The sequence below is a fragment of the Mizuhopecten yessoensis genome, unplaced genomic scaffold, assembly GCF_002113885.1.
Source record: "Mizuhopecten yessoensis strain PY_sf001 unplaced genomic scaffold, ASM211388v2 scaffold10175, whole genome shotgun sequence".
NCBI classification, from domain to species: Eukaryota; Metazoa; Mollusca; class Bivalvia; order Pectinida; family Pectinidae; genus Mizuhopecten; species Mizuhopecten yessoensis.
In genome coordinates, this window is record NW_018408416.1 from 125,056 (window position 1) to 138,964 (window position 13,909).

At 37.1% G+C, this 13,909-nt stretch overlaps 1 protein-coding gene across 2 annotated transcripts in view; it reads right to left on the minus strand.

Moving 5' to 3' along the window:
• Positions 1–2,640: 2,640 nt before the first annotated feature.
• Positions 2,641–13,909, minus strand: part of LOC110459658 (neutral and basic amino acid transport protein rBAT-like) — a 39,723-nt gene continuing 28,454 nt past the window's right edge. For both annotated transcript variants that reach the window (XM_021512014.1, XM_021512015.1), the window contains 11 exons: positions 12,804–12,908; positions 12,272–12,573; positions 11,558–11,737; positions 9,826–9,962; positions 8,856–8,981; positions 7,626–7,751; positions 6,660–6,769; positions 5,927–6,122; positions 5,383–5,670; positions 3,321–3,472; positions 2,641–3,109 (listed from right to left, as the gene is read on the minus strand). In XM_021512014.1, coding sequence (XP_021367689.1) covers positions 2,899–3,109; positions 3,321–3,472; positions 5,383–5,670; positions 5,927–6,122; positions 6,660–6,769; positions 7,626–7,751; positions 8,856–8,981; positions 9,826–9,962; positions 11,558–11,737; positions 12,272–12,573; positions 12,804–12,908 — 1,933 coding nt within the window. In that variant the 3' untranslated portion in view covers positions 2,641–2,898. The remainder of the gene's footprint in view (positions 3,110–3,320; positions 3,473–5,382; positions 5,671–5,926; positions 6,123–6,659; positions 6,770–7,625; positions 7,752–8,855; positions 8,982–9,825; positions 9,963–11,557; positions 11,738–12,271; positions 12,574–12,803; positions 12,909–13,909) is intronic.

A 13,909-nucleotide genomic window follows, 5' to 3' on the forward strand; every position in this document is an offset into this window, starting at 1 on the left:
TATAGGGGAGGGGCTGGTGGTAGCCGTCCTTGATTTACAGATGATAGAATGATCAAAGCCCCGGCTGAGCAATCTATGAAAAGAATGTGCTCACCAGTGATGTGAATGTTGTAAAAAATGGATACTTATCACCATTCAAGACAAAAAAAGTGTACCTCATCAAATATCCTCATGTATATATACCTGTAAAAGATTTATAGTTACATTCTGTGATACAAATATTGATATTTGCTCCAAATACAAGTACCTTGTATTTTAGTTCATATATGGTACGAGAACCGTAAGCCATATACATAAATATACCTAATTCAGTTTCATAGGGACGTAGAGATATCATACATACCAAACATATACCACAATTCTTAATGTATTTTATCCGGGTCTCATATCAGTGTTTGAAATCTATTGTTGGCTCACCATTTTATGACTAACACAATAATGGATGGAAGAAGTTGGGTAGTCGCACCCATTTGTATGTATGTATTCTCTTCACTGTATTGTTTATGAGAATAAAACAATTGTCAATGTCGTTGTCGTATATCAAGGACAATGTAACCTATCACCTATGGCGAATCATTTCGGTAAAGGTATTGTCGTTTTTGTCTGAAAACTTAAAGTAACATATTTGCACTCGGTACAGTAGACTGGCCACCGTCTCTAGAATATTAAATAATAAAGAAAACAATTTAAACTCTAAAAATGTGGATCACTTGACGATCATAAGTTCTTAACTCGGGGGAGATAAGCTAGTAGTAAAATTCAGCCGAGAAATTCTTCATAAAAACTTGGGGGCTGGTAGCCAGTCTATCGGTACAGCCGTGAAGAAGATTCCTATCTTAATATCACTTAATATTCCTATCCCAGCTTAATACACGTACGTCAAAGGCATCCCTGTAGTGACTTTTATCTAGACAACTGCAAGGATATTCGACAAATATCCATAATGATGACATGCATTTCCGTTGGATGTATCACAGCTAGTCGTGAAGCTACCCAGGCTGATTATATATAAGACAGGGCAGATCACATGTGTAGAGCGTGTAAACCTAATTTCTACAGTGTACAGGTAACAATCACGCATGATATGCACTGTTTACCTTCAGTCTTGTTAACTGTGCTCTTAGTTGTCATATATGATATTAAAAAACATTTTAGATATTCAAAGTATTTCCGTTCTCAATAATTGTCATTTCATACACTTCATGAATATACATGTATATATGGCAATATTGTATTATTCAATAATCCAGTGTGGACATGTAGTGTTCATACAATAACAACAATGTTTTAACAAACAGTTTGACCGATGGTCAAATAGTTTGCATTGTTAACGTTCTTGATATTCGGTTAACAAACAAATTCCATAAATCCATCAGATGAACCTGTCATTTGTTTAGCATGAGTATTCCAGGTGATATTAAGTCGAACATGCAGTTATACATAGAATAATGCTTCTCGATACTTCGTGGATGATCTTGGAACTCAAAAGTGTTTGGCCAGGAGGGGTGACGTAGGATGTCGAATAACATGTATTAGACACTTGCAGTTTTACGACTGTTTTAAGGACTATACATGTTGCCAATACCAGCCTTATTACTAAACTCTATTCTTGATCAAAACAAGCTACAAACAGATATAGCAATACTATGTAATTACGACCATGCAATCCGTTATAATGTGAAGCATAATCCACATTACGGAATAAACTATTGTGTAAATTTAGATTCCATAAGTCGTACAATGGAGGGTAATCATCTTTTTAGTTCTCTAGGAGTGAGTACATATCTTTGGATCTTCTTAATTATCTGATAAGTAGTTATTTTACAATCTACTTGTAACCTACGAACAGCATAATGCATGCATTACCATTGACTGTCAGTAAGGAAATGCTTGAGAAGTTGCTTTATTACCACTAACCGTTTCAAAGCATTGCGCAATCGACCATTAGTGTCAAGAAACCTGTTTAAACTTAAAAAATAAAAAAAAATAAAAAAAATAAAGTAGTAGTACATAGATAGACAAAACAGTAAATCATGCAGTATTTTGTTGGTCGCATTATCTTCCCGTCACTCGCTAATCGATACATCTAGAGTGTCCTGTCTCCCGATTTTACTCACGTGCTTGTGATGAGATACTATCATTTTTGATAAATTATGAATATTTTTAATTGTTTGGTTATCAATAATTACAAATTATCTTCTTAAGTAGTGACAATCTTAATAGTCTTTTATAGCAAAGTGTTAACTTCGTAATTCTTTGATAATAAGATTATCTTTTAAAGTCGTGTCAATCTCCTCAATCCTCTGGTAAAGATGCGATCATCTTAGTTATCTTTTAAAGTAGTGTCTGTCTTCGTAATACTCTGATAAAAAATGATTGTCTTGTAACTCTGGTAGAGTAGTGACATTTTCTTTAGTAACCTTTTCCCCCCGTAAATAATCGCACGTCAGAACTTAAATCAACAGTAGCTAAACAGAACCTGACACATACCTTTACTGTGCCTTTGTATATATGTTCGTCTTGTTGTTGGTATAGTTAGTACATTGTCAGCAATACGTATGACGTTTAGCTAGTGATTTGACATTAAGAGATACTGTGATATACATGTGTTTTCAACAAATAATAACAGGTTCAGTGAGTACCAGTGGAGTTGATTTAATTGGATAATTTAAGAGTTTGAATAGAATTCATTTGCACTAAATAAACAAGATATAAAAGGATTTTTTCCTTTTGCAGTAAAAATTCCAAATATTCTTGGATAAAATACAATGCAGATGTTCCCTTATGAGTGTACTGTGATATGGAAAACGTCCAAATAGCTTACGCAATACGCCAAGCAGCGCAACCATATTCGTACAGGGCCAGGGTCCCAATGAAAAACTGTTTCTAAGTTTCACGTTACAATTCCTTAGCTACGTAGTCCCAAGAAACGACCACTCCCTGGAAACCGCCAAGGGTGATCGATCTCGTGTCAACATTATCCTCCATGTTGTAGCTGACGTCATTTCCTGTTGTAAACTCAACGGTTGCTGCTTTCTCAATACTGTCATGACTCGTGTAGAAATCACGTGTTTGTTCCTCGTGACTGAAGTTAATGGCGATAAGGTACCTAGAACATCAACATTGCATAAAAGAAGTTTTGTTTTCGTATAAAATACATTGTTTGATGCTATTGATAGCAATGCAAAGTTCATTCATATTCTTGCATATTTTTTAAAAGTTTCATATTTCCTTTCGTATTATATTCCATATATTGTGCGTTACTACTTATTTATCGTTTGTATGTCTTGTTTTAATACACAAAACAAATAACAACTTACCCAGTTAATCCGTCAAACTCTCGAACAAACGAGAAGATGCTGTCGTCGGTAATTGCTGTCGTGAATTCACCAATCAAAAACGTTCTCTCTTGTCGTAATGACGTAAGGTTTTTGAAGTAACTGATTATTGATCCCGCAAATTTGCTCTTATCCTAAAAAATCAACAAAACAAAAAAAGTATTACGTCAAATTCGTGCTTACATTAGAACCTGGGAAATGACATGACATAGCGTATACTTGTATGACCGAGATAGGCAGCAACAAAAACATAATACAAAACTTTTTTTTTTGGAAAATGTCGTCGAAAGGTTAGTGTTAGTATACATATTAAAGGGACATCACGGTGAAGTGTATATTTTGTTTGTCTTCTTTTTTCAAATACTACATAAACATATCAAGTGACTGTGAGTCTCCTTATGGGAAATAACGATCGGATTTGGCTGATATATATTCACATACACTTTATGAAAACATTTTAAAAGGAATATTCGTCTCGTGAATATTCCTTTTTACATAAAGGTTTGTCCCATGGTTGACGGAAAGTGTTCAGCACCGTACCATCTGTACCGGTCACGTTCCGGTAACAAATTTAATATATATTTATATTTCTCCCACACCTGACAGATTTTTCTCCCACACCTGACAGATTTATCTCCCGTTTTGCCGGTGCTAGATTTATCTGTCTCCGCCCTAGGGTTGAGACGGGGGGATCCCCTATTCATAACAACGGCATGACGTCACTTCAACAATACAATGACGTCACGTCAACAATCCATCAACAAATTGCCTGTATGTGTTTTGGGTCCATGTTTACCTTTATTTCACATTAAAATACTGTTAGATATGGGAGAAAAATAATCAATCGCTACTGGTTGTGTAAGATAGAGAAATCTCAACCCTCGGACTAAGATTTTTTGTCCAGAACTCGGCAAGCCTCGTTCTGGACAAAAAATCTTAGTCCTCGGGTTGAGATTTCTCTATCTTACACAACCAGTAGCGATAGATTCTATTAGTCTCACCCTAGGGTTGAGACGGGGAGATTCCCCTATTCATAACAATGGCATGACGTCACTTCAACAATACAATGACGTCACGTCAACAATCCATCAACGTCACGTCAACCCTGAATTTAGCATGTAACATTATCATTACATTGGGAGAACAGGGTAAGAGAAAAATAATCATTCACCCCCTTGTGGGTGAGATAGGGGAATCTCAACCCTCGGGGAAAGATTCTTAAGTTGCCAAACACTCGGCAAAGTCTCGTGTTTGGCAACTTAAGAATCCTCCCCCTCGGGTTAAGATTCTCCTATCTCCCCCTCGGGTTAAGATTCTATTAATATCTACGTCATGCTTATGCCTATTATCATTGTTGACATTTAATTGTAAATGTATGACGGGAGGAGGCTGTGCTAAGATGTAAAAACGTGTGCCGCTACTTCATCATCAGTATAACTTCTGATGATGAATACTTACTGATTCTATAGGTTTCAACACGGACTTAGAAATCTTATTCATCGGTTTCATAGAGCGGTAGGAAGTTGCAGTTGCCTAACGGCCCCTCTGTGGGGGCCCCTTTGGAAACTTTGCATCTCGGTCAGACCACCTGTGTTTACTGTCTCGTTTCAAAACTGTCAGGTGACGTTATTGGTGCTATTTATAACAGGGCTTTCCCGAACAATTCAAACTGGTCAAACTGGACATTTGGCCCGGACTATGAATATGTGGATAGCAAGCTGGTACAGTGTAACATAAGTGGAAGTCCATACAACACATACATTCATTAACAAAATATGGCTCTTCACGTGATGTCCCTTTAACAGTAAATGAGCAGCTTTATTTATAACAAGACAAGCTCAATCATTTGAGTTTTGGATCCGATTTATCGATTTATGGTCTAAATGTATTGGACAAACTAATGCACATAATGCATGTACTTCGGTAGGAATGAAAATGGCTCCATGATTGGAGGTGGAAACCAGGGCGTGAATTCAACAATGAGAAACGCACGCAAAATCATATTGACTAATGAACAGAAATCTACTTCTATATTTATAATTACCTTGACATTGTTAGTCCTGAATTTGCCATCGGCTGGTAACCAGGGGGACGAAGAGCATGATCTGGCAGAACAAAATCCGCCATCTGTTTTGTTCTCCCACTGCATAAGCCCACGCATGCTCTGTTCTCGTGTCCAGGATTCAGAGGTGACATTTATGTCTGTCATGAGTATCTCGTCACCATAGTAAATTATAGGCGTACCCGGAACCAGCATTGCCGTCATCAGAAACGCCCGGATGTAGCTCTCGTTAAATCTGGATCCAAGTCGAGCACTGTCGTCTGCGCCAATCTTAAACAAAGCAAACCAGAAAGGTTAAGTATGAAGGTGACCTTGTAACCTACATATGGAGGAAACCACGAAATATTTGTTTAATAATTGAAAAAGACCAGCTGACCTCGATTGCATAGCTGTATCTAACACGAACAAAATATTTGCAAATGTTACCTTTACCTCCCGCTAACTGGAATACCTTAATCATTATTAAAACGGGAAATGGCGAAAATATAATCAAAATCAGAGCAATAATGAGATTTAATCCCCTTACCACCCAGTTTGCCCAATGGTGTTTGGGAAGGTTTGATAGCCAGTCAGTTATGTACTTCCGGACACAGGGGGCGCCACATATGCCATGTTCAGGGAGGAAAACCTCATTCAAGGCTATGTTGACTCCATCTCTGTCATAGTGACCGTAATACGTCATTATCATATCCATGTTTCCTCTGGCGTCCGCCATTAGTATTCTGAAGACAAACAGCAGTTTCGTCAATATCCAAGCATCACTATTTTTGTCAGATCAAATCCAGTATAGATGATATATTTGTAGGCATACGCAACGTTCTCTATTATAAAAAAAATATAGCATTCGTTCTACAAATTAGATGACATTATTTACAAAGAAAAATTCTCCGTCTTACTACCTTTGTTTTTTCATAAACGTTTACTATTTGTTCTAAACAAGTGTACTAAACGAAGGAGGATACAAAGTACAAATAATGAATAATGGTATCTTCTATGTTTTTCTTATATTCCTGACTTAATTTTTTTGATATCTTTTATATTTCTGAATAAATAGAATCGTGTATAATTATTGTTAGATGGTATTTTCAAAAACAAAGATAGCTGCAACGGGTGTATTTCATCAGAATGAAATCGAAGTTGAGATACCCGGATGTTGTAAATTGATTGCAAGAAAAGCATTGGATGAAACAATTTCATGCTTTAAACAATATTTTGATCGTGACTTTGACGACTGTTTGACATTGATGCTAGTCCGGTACCTTTCAGTAGTGTTGCTGAATTCCTCCACCAGGGTGCGCCATCGCGATAACATGTCGTAAACCTCCGATAGTCCATATGTCATTGTATGGTCGTAGTAAGAATATTCTGTCTGAAAATAAAAGGAAGTTTGAAAGCACAATGAATACAATGGCAAATAAAAAAGTCCTTATTGCATGGTTATGTAGCGGAACTGGACCGGGTGGATCGTCGGACCAGGTAGCTCAATAGGTTAGAGCGTCCGTCAAGAGAACGGATGGTCCCGGGTTCGAAACCCGGCATGGCTGTATAATTTTCCGCTCCTGTTACATTTGGTGCCTGTGGCCAACCCTTGCTTTTTGGTGTATGCACAACTGGATATAGACACAGGACGAACATAAAGGAAAGTCCCCTACAGCACTCGGACAACAGGTCACGCCCTGTAAACAGTAACACACATATACAACTAACCCTACGACATAACGATTTTCGATGGCGATTTGGCAAAGAAATGTGCCCAGATGAGAAATGCATGCATGTGAGCTTCGACGTGAAAGGGCATGCATATAAGGGTATGTTAGGTCGGTGCGGCGCACTTGTCATTTAATTTTTGATCTCTTAAGTATTTCCCGACTACGTTCAACGATGCCTATGTAATTATATGTAATTTATTACTGTTTTCCCTATGCAATGCTGAATAACACGGTACTTTGATATATTAACACAGAATACCTTGTGTATTTACTCATTCACTAGTCCACAATAACTATTGGCAAATTGTGTTTTGCAGGGGTACATGTATTTCTAACCTGTGAAATAGTACATGTACGTGCGCCAATTCTAACTACAAATACATGAAAGTGAAGCAACGGAAATATTTGTGTTGTTTTTTGTATCCTACATGTATCACAATTATCAATTTAATATCCTGCAACCAGTTTTCACTATCCTTATGAATATCTGTTCAAGGTAATTAGTTAGACATATACCGGGTCTGAACTGTTGTTCGTGCTGCTCTTCTTTTCGTTTCGGAGATCGTAATCTTCAAACATAAAGCCGCTGTTTCGTATGTAAAAACCGTCCACTCCTTTAGTGAGCCAGAACTTCAGGATCTCCTACAATAATCAGAATATTGATATAATACGTGTTCCGTAGAAAGAGTCCCAAGAGGACAGTTAATTCCATCTTAGAATAAAGTTTACATGACACATGTATTTTTGAGAAAGTCTGGAAAATGTATTAAATAACCTTTTTTCCTTTAATGAAGTTAATTGATATGCTCGATAAAACGAAAAATATCATCAAGTTCATAGAGTCTACATTTTGTACATATCGCGACGTTTTCTTATCTCCGTATATACCGTATGCATAATTGTACGTGCGTTCACAATAATGATATATGAGTGACAGTAAAAATAACTACATTGTACTATATAGCCGATCGAACTACGCACATAATAAATGACCATTTTCAAATACAAAAGAAGCAAAACAAGAATGAAATCAACATTAATTACATCATTACATTTCTCTCAGTCATAGAGCCACCTTTTGTACATTCATGGGGTTGACGTCAGCCACGTGCAGAAAACCCTGGTGTGATCAGCTGGAAGCACAGCCAATTTTTCCCTAAAATAATCAACCAATCAACACGACATGTTCCGGCACTTGGCTGACGTCCACCTCATGAAAATGCAAAAAGTGGCGCTATGGCAGGGAAAAACTTTGAAACTATGAGATGGTGCGTGTGTTTGGAGGAAACGGAGATCATGACCGCGGATAGAAGTTAAAAAAACCCTTATCTATCTTTCCAACGGTACAAAGCATATATTTTTCACATCAACTAGAAATGTGATTTTTGATGCAAGAGAGCTAGGGGGCTGGGGGGGGGGGTCGATTTATCGACATTCAGAGCTTTCCTCCCTTCTTGTATATTATCATATTGGGGGTGGCATTTTATCGAAACTGAATTAAAAACTCCTTAAACATGTAAACTTACTCTAAACACCTTAGCTTAGTTCCAAATATAGATGTAACCATTTTCTCAGGTCCCTGTGATCTCGCCTTGCTAAAATATCCATTTACGGTATAACCCTGATGTCACGATGCTCGAAAGAAAATGACAAAACGGTAATTAAATGTGTACATGCATGTACAACTTTATTTGACACTTTACCAGGGTAGGGAAAGTAAACACGCGCAACTATTTCCCGACCTACCTCAAGTTTCTCCTGTACTTGGGAACTGCGCAGGTTCAGGTCAGGCTGACTCGGTAAGAACTGGTGTAAGTAGGCCTGGTTTCTTACATCGGAAGTTTTCCAGCTGCCATTGTTGTACACACTTCTCTGGGGGTGAAAGCATAGTGCCAATGATCTTATGACGGAAGCAATGTTAATTATCACCTATATACAATGTACTACTTTATGCCACCTACCGGTAGCATGATAAATTCATTATCATTAGTTGTCAGTGAGAAGAACTTGAAAACGGATTTTCCCATTCCCCAGCACTTGGGAACGTATTTTCTCCAATAAACAGGATCAGTTCGCGCCAGATGACGTCCGAAAACGGGAATAGTGTTAACACAAAAGTGATCCGCGTAAGAAAATAGTCCGTCATAAACATATCAATACAAAGTTACGGGAAAATATTGTGAGAATAACAACACCATTTCAGGTGTAAATGTGTCTATGGAAAAGCAAATGACGAAAGTATTGTTTTAAAAATACTCGAACAAGTTTCTCATCGATCGCACGTATATAAAATATCGATACAACCTGCGTTGGCCTCTCTGTTTCATCTACGTGCTCGCGATGAGAAAGATTTTTTCACATCAAACCCTGAAATTACAGTGTGATAATCTATAGATATCAGCACTCAAAAGACGACGACGAAAGCAGAGAATCACCAACAAACTTCCTCACACACTTGTTTGTAAACGCCAATTACAATACAGCTGATGTTAAATAAAAGGTCTATCATAAGGGTTTATAATGATGTCGTCCCTAGCTGAAAATAACCCCCAGTTACTGCATTGGAATTAGTTTATTCCTCAATATCATCAGCCATTCCTCAACAATACTATGCATGCCCGTTATAGTGAAAGAAACAATACTTAACCTGTTCAAGAATAATTGGTGAATACTATGTAATTTTGATACATTCTCAATCCTGCAGACTTTGACCTACCCAGTTTGTGGGTGTGTCAGTCCAAACGTAGAAGTTCCGAAAGTCGTTGTCCCTGTCTGACGTCTTGCTGCTGTTGATGAACCACTGGTGGAGGTCACTGGTGTGGTTCGGAATGAAGTCCATCAACAGGTGCATACCTGAATAAAGGTTAAGCGTTATTGATTTGCATCAAGGAATTTTATAAGATGAAGTTTAAATCTAATAGCCACTTTTTTGCGAATTCAAAATAATTACAAGGAGGACAGCTGTTGCGCCAATTCATGCTGTATATAATTCATGTACGCTTAGTATATGCACGTATTAGAGTTTCCACCACACACACACACGAAATCATCAAAAGAAACCACTGCGTTTGTTTACTTATAGATTAATAAGATTCTTAATGACCGTTGAAGACCGATCCCTAATTATTGGTAACATGTTGAAAAATAATAGAGTAAATGCTTCAGTAAATAAAGCTGATGATAACTACATGTAATAAATATCTAACCTCTGTCATTTGATGTTACAGTAAATAAAGCTGATGATAACTACGTGTAGTAAATATCAAACCTATGTCATGTTATGTTACAGTAAATAAAGCTGATGATAACTACATGTAATAAATCTCTAACCTCTGTCATTTGATGTTACATTAAATAAAGCTGATGATAACTACGTGTAATAAATATCAAACCTCTGTCATGTGACGTTACAGTAAATAAAGCTGATGATAACTACGTGTAATAAATATCAACCTCCGTCATGTGATGTTACAGTAAATAAAACTGATGATAACTGCGTGTAGCAAATATCAAACCTCTGTCATTTAATGTTACAGTAAATAAAGCTGATGATAACTACATGTAATAAATCTCTAACCTCTGTCATTTGATGTTACATTAAATAAAGCTGATGATAACTACGTGTAGTAAATCTCAAACCTCTGTCATGTGATGTTACTGTAAATAAAGCTGATAATAACTACGGGAAGTAAATATCAAACCTCTGTCATTTAATGTTACAGTAAATATAGCTGATGATAACTACGTGTTGTAAATATGAAACCTCTGTCATGTGATGTTACAGTAGATAAAGCTGATGATAACTACGTGTAATAAATATCAACCTCTGTCATGTGATGTTACAGTAAATATAGCTGATGATAACTACGTGTAGTAAATATCAAACCTATGTCATGTTATGTTACAGTAAATAAAGCTGATGATAACTACGTGTAGTCAATATCAAAGCTCTGTCATGTGATGTTACTGTAAATAAAGCTGATAATAACTACGTGAAGTAAATATCAAACCTCTGTCATGTGATGTTACAGTAAATATACCTGATGATAACTACGTGTGGTAAATATCAAACCTCTGTCATGTGATGTTACAGTAAATAAAGCTGATGATAACTGCGTGTAGCAAATATCAAAGCTCTGTCATTTAATGTTACAGTAAATATATAGCTGATGATAACTACATGTAGTAAATATCAAACCTCTGTCATGTGATGTTACAGTAAATAAAGCTGATAATAACTACGTGTAGTACATATCAAACCTCTGTCATGTGATGTTACAGTAAATAAAGCTGATGATAACTGCGTGTAGCAAATATCAAAGCTCTGTCATTTAATGTTACAGTAAATATATAGCTGCTGATAACTACATGTAGTAAATATCAAACCTCTGTCATGTGATGGGACAGTAAATATAGCTGATGATAACTACGTGTAGTAAATATCAAACCTCTGTCATGCGCAGCTTTTAACAATGACTCAAAGTCACTCATGTTCCCATAATTTCGATCTATGGCCATGTGATCGATGACGTTAAAATCTGAGTCGATATCATCTGATTGGTAGACTGGACTCAGGGATATAGTGTTGGCGCCCAGGTCCCGGATGTGGTCCAGGTGTGATTCTAACCCTGAACCAATGAAATACATCATTATTACGATTATGAATCAACCTTTCAATCTTATCTCGCCTGTTTTAACGCTTGATTATATTCACAATCTAAAATAAAACGATACAAAATATTCAGTTTGTAACACAATGTCACAACAATTCGTTTTACCCTTAAGTTCATTAGCAATGTCAGCTCACTTTGCAATGATAACATTGATGCTGGTGTCCTTCGTATTCAGATCGGTAACGACCGAAAACTGTTTGAACATTTATTTATAATGGAAAAAGAAAGAGAGTATATTCTTTCTGTTCATAAGAATATATGAAGGTAAATAAACAGAAGTAGCTTTATGAAACATTATCAAGAAAGTAATACCTTGTTGGCTTCTTGAGAATGGTTTATAAAGCTACTTCTGTAAGAATACGGCGCTTTTTCAGACATAAAAATAATTACGCCAATACCTCGGTCCTCCAGTATATGTTATATAACTGACTATCTACGGTTTAATGGACGTTCAGTTACTGACTAAATATCCACTAGCGGCGTAATCACCTTTAAGGTCGCCAATACCGTCTCCGTTGCTGTCACTAAAACTTCGCACATAGACTCTGTACATTGTCTCGTTTTGCCACCAACTGCGCATGTCCGGGTCCCGACATCGAGGGTAGATCAGTACGAGCGCCACCACAGTAATGAGAAGGGCAAGCCATCCCAGCAACACTACGGAGATACACATCATGCGCAGGCGCCACCAGAACGGTTTAGACGAGTGCCGAATCAGTTCCTCTTTTTCCATTCCCCGGAATGGATTTCCGAGGGCCGGAGTCTCTGGGGGTTCTTCTATTGCTTCCGCCCTAAGTTTGGGAAAGTCACAGGGTGATTGATTGGAAATCTGTTATTTGGCGATTGATTACATTGTGTAATTGACATTAAGTGAAAAAGGAATCTAAAAACAACTATAAGCCGTCTTTTGACAGAGATGACACATTTCCCAAGCAATTGCTATCCAGAGTACTACAAAAACATATGAGATCTTATTGTTTTCGTAAAATGTAATACAAAGTCTCACACAAACAAATATTACCCATAATTATCGTCATAACTGGAATTATCTCCCTTCTCGTACGTATCAGCTTCCGGTTTAGATCTCGGACTGCTTCCTCCAGAATAAGAACTCATCTTGTCCATTCTGTAAACAAAAAGTTTCTCGTGTAAATGTTATAAGAAAATTATGTATATGTTAATACTTGTGCTTGTGTAGCTGTGTAGCCTATTGTGTTTGTGTTCTATGTATTTGAGATTGGCTGTAGTATTTTCGGCGTTCTAGTTCTGTAATCAGCAATGTCCTATTGGCTATTACCTGATTGCAGATGCGCGGCATGTATTTAATTAATATGTAACCAGGTCAGATTCACTGCGGCATGGGGTTAGGGCTACTCAGGGGAGACCGTGGCAAGTTCTGCCCTGGAATAACTCCGGCCACTCCTGGGCCCGTATTCATAAAACCGTTCTCATGCTGAAGCATTGATTTTGTGCTCAAACCTACTTTTTTGTTTCAGTTAAAAAACTTAAAAGAAAATGCTGTTTTTTCAATGAATAAGGAAAACATTGAAGGGACGTAAAGCCAGATACTGTTTTAAATGATAACATTTGACTTTTGATTGCTTTACATGATATAAGTGAGTTTCAAGAAATTTGGTTTGAGCACAGAGAACGGTTTGATGAATACGAGCCCTGATATGTTTGGCCTTGAACAAATATTTACAACTTTGAGAATCTTAGCAGTGCAGTTCACTGGACAGGACATTCATACGGAAAGAAAATGGCGGGAAAACTATGATTTTGGATTACTAAAAGCGCGAAAATATTTTTTTGGATGGTAGAAAGAAATCATGACCTCGCCTCTTTCTAGTTTTGCAAACTTTCTGTAAATCGAAATGCTACTTATTGTTGTCGAACGTGTAACCAACTGACAGATCACATGATGGTTTTCATAAAACCCTAGCATTGAGTTTCGTATTGCTATGATATACAGATTTCTTAACATATCAATTTGGGGAAGGTTCGACCCATGCCATTCATGGGAAGCCGTGAAATTGGCGGGAAAATATAACGTTGCATGCTTTATGACGTCATAATTATGCTAATTTCAATGTGGGTCGAACTTACCTAGGACATCCTGTCCAAACG